An 8,331-nucleotide genomic window follows, 5' to 3' on the forward strand; every position below is an offset into this window, starting at 1 on the left:
AACCACCCAGGAGAGAGAGAGAGTGAGAGAGAGAGAGAGAGAGAGAGAGAGAGAGAGGGAGAGAGAGAGAGAGAGAGAGGGGGAGAGAGAGAGAGGGAGCGAGAGAGAGAGAGAGGGAGAGAGAGGGAGAGAGAGGGAGAGAGAGAGAGAGAGAGAGAGAGTGTGTGTGTGTGTGTGTGTGTGTGTGGTTTTTTTCAGTGGTATGATTTAATGGTGGGAATTATTAATGCCCCCCCAGTTTGACTGTGGTATATATTGTTTCTAGAGTCGCCACTGGTTAACCCCTTCAGTACCGGGACGTACCTGGTACTTCCTGGTTAACAGTCACCGGTAGACCGGGACGTACCAGGTACGTCTCCTCCAAAAAAACGCCCCCACATCACCACAATCGCGGTGATCGTGGGGGCGCTGCTGCTGCTGTCTGCCCAGGAGTCCTGGGCAGACAGCACAGCCTGTCTAAGCCCGCCCCCAAGCCCACGATCACTCCCACGGAGTGATTCTCTAGGCAGAAACTGCGATTGCAGAAAAATCTGCAATCGCGGTTTCAGCTGCCACAGGCAGCTTCAGGGAAGGGGGGGGGGTATTGAATGGGTCCCCACACAAGTGTGGGGACCTGATCCAACACCCCCCTGCTGCCTGATCGCTCCATGAGAGCGTCAGTGCAGCGTTAACCCCTTCAATGCCACGATCGAAGGCATTGAAGGGGTTAATTCCCGTTTTTTTAGGGGGTTCTGCTGCTGGTGGTCTGCATGGAAGCCCAGGCAGACCAGCAACAGCAAAAACGAGCCCCCAGAAGTCCTCTGATCAGTCCTGTAGGACTGATCAGAGAGACTCCTCCCCTACAATCTCCAGTCTATTGGAGATTGTGTCCCAGCTGCCAGAGGCAGCTTCAGGGACAGGGAGACAGGGTTCTTTGGTCTCCACATGAGTGTGGAGACCAGACCCCCCCCCACCCCCACCCTTCCTCAGTTAACCCCTACCCCCCTCTTCCTCAATTAACCCCTTCAATGCTGCGATTGTGTATGACCCCCATCGCAGCATTGCAGGGGTTAATATTAGTCCCCACAAGCTTGTGGGGACTAAATATCAATCAATGCTGTGCTTCAATGGAGCATCAGCATTGAAAGAGTAAAAAAAAATAATGTAAAAAATAATAATAATAATTAAAAAATAAAAAAAAATTTAAAAAAAAATTAATAAAATAATAATAATAATTAAAAAAAAATAACAGCACTGACCTGAAAGTCCAGGGTGCTTCCAGGTCAAATGCTGGGCTGATCAGATCGCTCCTGGCCAATAGGAGTGATCGGATCATTATGGCAGCCCACGGATGACCCTGCTCTACAAAGAGAGAGGGGTCATCTAGGGTAATAATGAAAAAACACAAATTATTAATAAATGAAATAATCATAATTATTACCTGATGACTTGTTGGTGACATTTTAAGTCGCTGATTATTGATCGGTCTCCCTGATTGATGTCAGCGGCCTAAACCTGTCACTTACAAGTAATCTGATGAAAAAAATATTTAAAAAAATGTAAATGCGCATGTTCCAGTTTTGCCCTCATAGCTTCCTCAAAAAATACATGAACCATGCATGTGAGGCCTTGTTGGAACCGGGGGGTGTTGGTGAACAAAATGTGATGTTTTTTTTCAGTGTTACACATATGCTGTGCAAGAAATAAATTGCAACATTGAAATGTATGCGTTAAAAACGCAATAAAATAATTTCCCTGTGAAGTTTGGCAGACATCAGTGAAGAAATGGCTGGCTGAAAACTGTCAAAACTACCCTAGTTGAACACCTTGACTCGTCTACTGTTCATAAATATATACTTTTATGGGGTAATTTACAGTGGGGGGGGCTTCCAAAATGTCCCAAATGGGATATGGGCCCAGGAAACCAATTTCTGAAAACTTGCGCATGTTCCAGTTATGGCCTCATGGCTTCCTCAACAAATGCATGAACCATGCATGTGAGGCCTTGTTGGAACCGGGGGGTGTTGGTGAACAAAATGTGGCGCTTTCTTCCACTGTTGCACATATGCTGTGCAAGAAATACATTTTAACATTGAAATGTATTTGTTAAAAACGCAATAAAATAAATTTTCCGTGAACTTTGGCAGACATCAGTGAAGAAAAGGCTAGCTGAAAACTGTCAAAACTACCCTAGTTGAACACCTTGACTTGTCTACTGTTCATAAATATATACTTTTATGGGGTAATTTACAGCAGGGGGCTTCCAAAATGTCCCAAATGGGATATGGGCCCAGGAAACCAATTTCTGAAAATTCCAAATGTGAAAACGAAAATGCGCATGTTCCAGTTTTGCCCTCATAGCTTCCTCGAAAAATGCATGAACCATGCATGTGAGGCCTTGTTGGAACCGGGGGATGTTGGTGAACACAATTTGGTGTTTTGTTCTGCAGTTGCACATATTCTATACAAAATATAATATAAAATCTAAAGCAACATTGCAACATATGCAAAAAAAACCCCAAAAATATAAAAATACCTCAAAATTTGGCAGCAATTGGCGATAAAATCCCTGTTTGAAAAGTGTCAAAATGACCCTAGTTGTACACCTTGACTTGGGGGGGTAATCAGTATCTGTGACAACTATTGCAGTTATTAGACTACCGTGCCAAATTTGAAAAAAATGACATTTCAAAAACGTGATGCATGCCTTGCAATATTTGCCATATACTGGTCAAAATAGATAAAAATCCTGGCCATGTTGGGTGGTTTCCAAATCAGGACAAGTTAATGAATATATTTGGGATAATTTTTTCCCATTGGTTTAATGTGTGTACAATTTGTATGTATACAAAACTGTAAAAAAATGCGTTTTTTTCATTTTTTTCCCCACTTTTTCCAGTTTTTTTCAAACAAAGCAATGTACTACCCAGCTTAATATGGTTTCAAATGAAAGCCCTACTTGTGCTGAAAAAAACAATATATGATTTGTGTGGGTGCACCAATTGATAAGAGAGAAATTACAGTTGAAGAAAGACATGGCAAAAACACAAAAACGGCTCCGGTCCTTTAGCGACACGTTAGTATCAAAATCCCAGTCCTGAAGGGGTTAATACATCTCGCATAATGCAGAATACATGTACTTGTCAGCAACGTGTGAAACCTTTGCACTTCCTGTCATTAGGGTGACCGCACTGGCTTGTACCTCCGGTAGATATAGATCCATATAAAATAACTTATTCGTTTGGGCAGTGATGAATGGGAGTCTGCGTAAATTAAATATTTATTATCAATTATGAGAAAAAGAATTGCGCTAAAAACTAATTTGCACTTCTATACCTCGTGCACACTTGTTCATCAGACTGCCTCAAAATCGACAACGAGGCTTGAAACGCAAAATGCCTCTCGTCACTAAGTTATAATCGAAAGAGACACAATACGCGCGAATTTCAACTTTATTCCAAAGCTGACGGAAAAAAAGATTTGAATTAACCTTTTTCCCTCTCAATAATTTAGATTTTCACTTATGTTAAGAACTTTTATGTGTTAGCGACTAGCGCTTAGAACTTTGGCGCTTAGAACCTTGGTTGGAGAAAGCTTCCTATGGGCGGGGCTATGCAAGGACTGAAGTCGAAGTACGTCATCAACATTGGCCGTGCTCTCATGTGGGACATGTGGTGGATTTAGCATGGCTGAAGGCGAGAAAGTAGCAGAGCCTCCCTCAAGAGAGGCCGGTGGACCCCCGGGAGGCTTGACTTCTCTAGAGCTGCCGAGTTTTTCCGATGCCTGCGCGTTGGTGGACAGCCCGTACTCATGCTTGGTAGTTGAGACCCACCGCAGGCACCTGGCCATGTCGCCTAAGTACTTAAACAAGAAACGGACCGGTATCCAAGAGCAGCTCAACACCGAGCTATTAAAATACAACGATAGGTAAGCGAAGGACTAGTAATGCACTACATTTAACGTCCGGGGGTGGTAGTCTTTTGGACACGTCTAGCATTAGAGGATGCGTTCTCGCTAAAAACTTGTATAGTTAGTCTGGGCGATCAGTGACTTCACATCATTCTTGGAGTAGAGTTGAAGTCATTTGATTTTACACAATGATATATTTATAAGAGCAGTATCTGCATTTACTATATGTTATGAGGTAACATTTATCATCTTTTTATGATTAAAAATATTTTAAGTAGACAGGTGTCTGTCAAAGATCAAGAACACAGCGATTTGTATTGTCTCCCCGTTGTATGGTAAAATACTCTGTCATCATCTTCATACAGTGTCAGGTTGCTTGTTAATTCTTGTGAAATATCTTATGTTTTTCTGTCTTCTGCATTTTTTAAGAAATAAACCAATTCCAGTTTGAGAAAAAAAAAATCCTTCTGGATTCCTATTGTGATGCAGAAATCTGTATGTCATTGATTATATAGAATTTGATTCCAGTTATGTAAAGATAATATACTGTACATAAAACTACTAATTTATTTTTCTTTGTTCCTTAAGGTTGGCGGGTGTCCCTGTGGCATATGATAATATTAAACTTGTTAGTGAATTGGGTGATATTTTTGATGACCTTGGGCACATTCATATAAATATCGAAGCAGATTTTGTCATTTTCCAGCCTTCGCGTGGACAGATCCTTGTGGTGAGTAATTTTTTTTCTCCACTTGTTGTTCAAACGTAATGTCGGTTATTGGAGGATCTCACCTTAAAATCATTTTTTAAGTAGTTTAATGTGCATTTGTTTGGTGCAGGAAGTAAGTAACTTAGCTTTAGGAGAACCTGCCGATCAATAGCCCAATTTTACACCACTTTGCTGGAAATGGCCAGTCCGTAGTAGGAAAGCCTTCTCATTGAAATAAACAAGCAAACATCTCCCGCAAGTAAATAAGCTTGAGGTAGGGGCAAATTCTGCCTAGTCCCTCCATTCATTTGCTGGGGGGGTTAAAAAGTTATATGGGGGTGGACACACGGCTATCATATTGCACTTGTGATGGCTTGAGTCAAATAAGGTGTGAAAATCTTAACCACACATTCATGTTTAGCATTTCTACTAATATATATATATATATATATATATATATATATATATATATATATATATATTATATATAACATCAATGCTTTCTCTTTGTTCTTTGTCTCTTAGGGCGTTGTCAATAAAGTAGCCCCAAGTCACATTGGCTGTCTTGTCCATGGCTGTTTCAATGCATCTATACCAAAGCCTTTTAAAATGGCGATTGAGGCTTGGCAGCATCTTGGAGTGAATATAGGGGATTGCATTGAGTTTGAAGTGTTCCGTTTGGACTCTGACGCTGTGGGTGTATTTTGCATCCGAGGAAGACTAGATCCAAGGTAAAAAAAGAAAGAAACTGTTCCATCACTGCTGTTACAGTAATAATGTCATTCACTGTGTACCCACGATACCCTGCCCTATGTAAAATATCGCTTTTTAATTTCTAAGCACATAAGAAATGTCAATGACAGAAGAGATGCAGTTTAACAGTTAACTACAACACAAGTCTTGTTTTTTTTCCTACATTGGAAGCTCTTTTAAAGGCTTATGACAATTTTAACCCCTTAATGACAAAGCCCATACATGTACTGGCTCAAAATGCAATGTTTTCAATGGGTTTTGGGACCGCCCATTGTCCTTAAGGGGTTAAATATATATATATATATATTTGTGTGCTGCTTTCTCATATGCTACATCGTAAAGTTCAGGCAAGTAAATGTGTACATATTCAAATAAGCAGTGCGTGTATTAAATTCCCACCTTATACGTTTATTAAGGTAACTGACTGCTATGTTTTCAGGCCTTGTATGTTTATCTACAGAGTAACAATTTGTTGCAAATGTGGTAGGCTGTAGTGATATTTAATATGTGAGGTGTAAACTTTATATATCCTCTTTTTTGATACAGAATGGAAGCTTTAGCAATTGAAAGGTTAAATGATGCAAATGCCAACCAAGATGCCGGGGATGCTTCTGATCAGAAGGAGGATGTGTCTGCTGATGGCAGTTCAGAGTTAAGTGTGGAAAACCTGGAAAAAACAAAGAAAAAGTCAAAGAAAAGAAAATATCAAGAAACAGATCTGGGCACGCAAGATATATCTGAGGACTGCTCCACACTAGAAGAATCAAGCTTAGAAACTTCAACTCAGCAAACCCCCAGAAAAGAAAAGAGAAAGAAAAAGCGTCATGATACTGTAGTGGAAAATAGCATGCTTGTGGATGAAGCTACTCCCATTACAGATACTAGTACGCTAGAACTGGATGGTGAGACCTCGGCTCCTATAATTCAGGAAAAACTAACAAAAAAGAAAAGTAAAAAGAGTCGCCAGGGAAATTCTGAGGCTGATTTTGTTCAAAGTGGGCTATCAGAAGATGTTAGTTTTACAGAAAGTAGTACCTTGGAAGAACTGGTAAAGATTAAGAAAAAGCATAAAAAACACAAGAACTCTTCATTTGAGGAAGACCTTGACAAAAACATTTCTAACGGAGCTGTAAGCGTGGAATGCTACGATGAACACATTGCTGAAAGCGTTGAGGTCTCCCAAGATGTGCCAAAGAAAAGCAAATACAAAAAGAAGCACCGGGAACATTTAAGTGATACTAGTGATTACCAGGTTGATAGTATCAATGGGGAAGAAAAAAGGGAATTGTTAGATGTTTCCGTAACGCAATCTCAGCCAAAACCTAAAAAACGGAAAGAATGACACATGCAGAACTTAAAATTGCTAAATCACGTTTTCCTATTGAAATATATTTTAATAATATGCTATTAAATATAATTTTTGGTGTTTCTTTTTCTATTCTGTACACAAAAGCTCTGATAAGATGTTTAAGTTGACACCACCAAGGAAAGTATATTAAGGGACTATTTGCCCAAGCACAGTTGACTGTGAATGAGTCTGATTAATACATGTCAGTATCTTAGACCAATCAGTTTGCAGGTGATTCAACATTTCATCTCCCTGATGTATTTGTTGAGCATGGATGGCCAATTCAGGGTCTCCTCTGAACCCAGTTCAGTTGGCCTTGGATAATGCATAGTTAAATGTTAAGATTAGTTTAAAAAAATGCATTCTATGTAGCTTAATTATGCTGTGTAAACTGGGCCCTCATTGGATAACTAAAACCTCCTCTTCATACCCCTGGTTTAGGGAATGCAACTCACTACTTTAACTGACATGAAGACACCATGAAGCATGCATTTTTGTGACACCTGATAATCGATATTGCGAAACCATACCTTAAAAACATATACAATAGACTGTTTTTATTATATATTTTTAAAGGTCATTGTACAATGATTTTAAAATGATTTTGGTAAACCAAAAAAAAAAAAAGCCACAACTTTTATGGGTAAGATGCAGCTGCATGGTCTGGCCTGGTTTTGGTTTTTTTTTTTTTTTTTTTCTTTTTCCTCACCAGCAGTTATACGAATAGTAGGTGGTGTTATTCAGTAATGATTCTAAACCTAAACTGCTGAAAGGTGCTAATGTATATGTGAATGTAACAGCTCGCTCCTTGCTCTGAGCGTGCTTTTTGGGTTACAGGGGGCTCCCATAATCTTTTGCACATAATACCAAGGACCAGATAGAAGTGAGGATCGACAAGTAAACCGAGGTTTGGCTATACTCAAGTAAAAAAAATCCTGTCATTTTAATGATTGTTGATAGTGACCTGAGCCATTGTCCATTTTTTTATTTATGGCAAGGTTGCCTTCTTTGCTGTACCTTTAACAATCTTTTTTTTTTTTTCCCCCCACCCCTGTTTTTGGTGTTTAAAATGATTTCAAACGGTGTAAAATTGTTGTTCATTATAAACACAGAACTACTGCAAACAGTCCAGAATTGTCAAACAGTTAAACATAGCGGGTTTTTTTGCCAACACTTGTCTCAAGTGGAGACGAACACCTTTTCCAAAACCTACATTATCTTCCTGCTCATTAACCAGTCTTGTATAATCGTGTTTTACTGTTCCAGTACTGAGGGTTTTTGGTACCGTAACGCCTATGGATCTGCATTATTGTATTGCTGCCTATCATATTTTGTATTTGGTAACGGTTGGTGGGTTCATATAGAATGGGACAAGGGAAATGCAGACCTCGGGACAAGAAATTAATAAGGCAATCCTGGCTCTGCCACTGATTCCAGCTTCTGTGAAGAAAACATTTAAACTGCATTCTGTCAAACAAAACTGACTATAGGCAGGGACACTGCAGCCATCATATTTACTTTATAGCAGATAAGTCCCTCCATTTCCATTGTGTCCTTTTTGCAATTGCACGGGTGCTGGGGATTCTGCAGAATGCCCCTTTATGCATTTGCCTATGAACATGGAATTATTAAA

The 8,331-nt window shown here is 39.7% G+C and overlaps 1 protein-coding gene across 1 annotated transcript; it reads left to right on the forward strand.

Moving 5' to 3' along the window:
* Positions 1-3,664: 3,664 nt before the first annotated feature.
* LOC149300856 (DNA-directed RNA polymerase I subunit RPA43-like) lies at positions 3,665-6,692 on the forward strand. Its single transcript, XM_089484891.1, has 4 exons — positions 3,665-3,906; positions 4,477-4,618; positions 5,123-5,328; positions 6,380-6,692. The coding sequence occupies exons 1-4, from the start codon at positions 3,665-3,667 to the stop codon at positions 6,690-6,692; spliced, it is 903 nt and encodes a 300-aa protein (XP_089341017.1).
* Positions 6,693-8,331: the final 1,639 nt, after the last annotated feature.

The sequence above is a fragment of the Sceloporus occidentalis genome, unplaced genomic scaffold (genome assembly GCF_023333645.1).
Source record: "Sceloporus occidentalis isolate IW3139 unplaced genomic scaffold, rSceOcc1.0.p SCAF_23, whole genome shotgun sequence".
Taxonomy (NCBI): domain Eukaryota; kingdom Metazoa; phylum Chordata; class Lepidosauria; order Squamata; family Phrynosomatidae; genus Sceloporus; species Sceloporus occidentalis.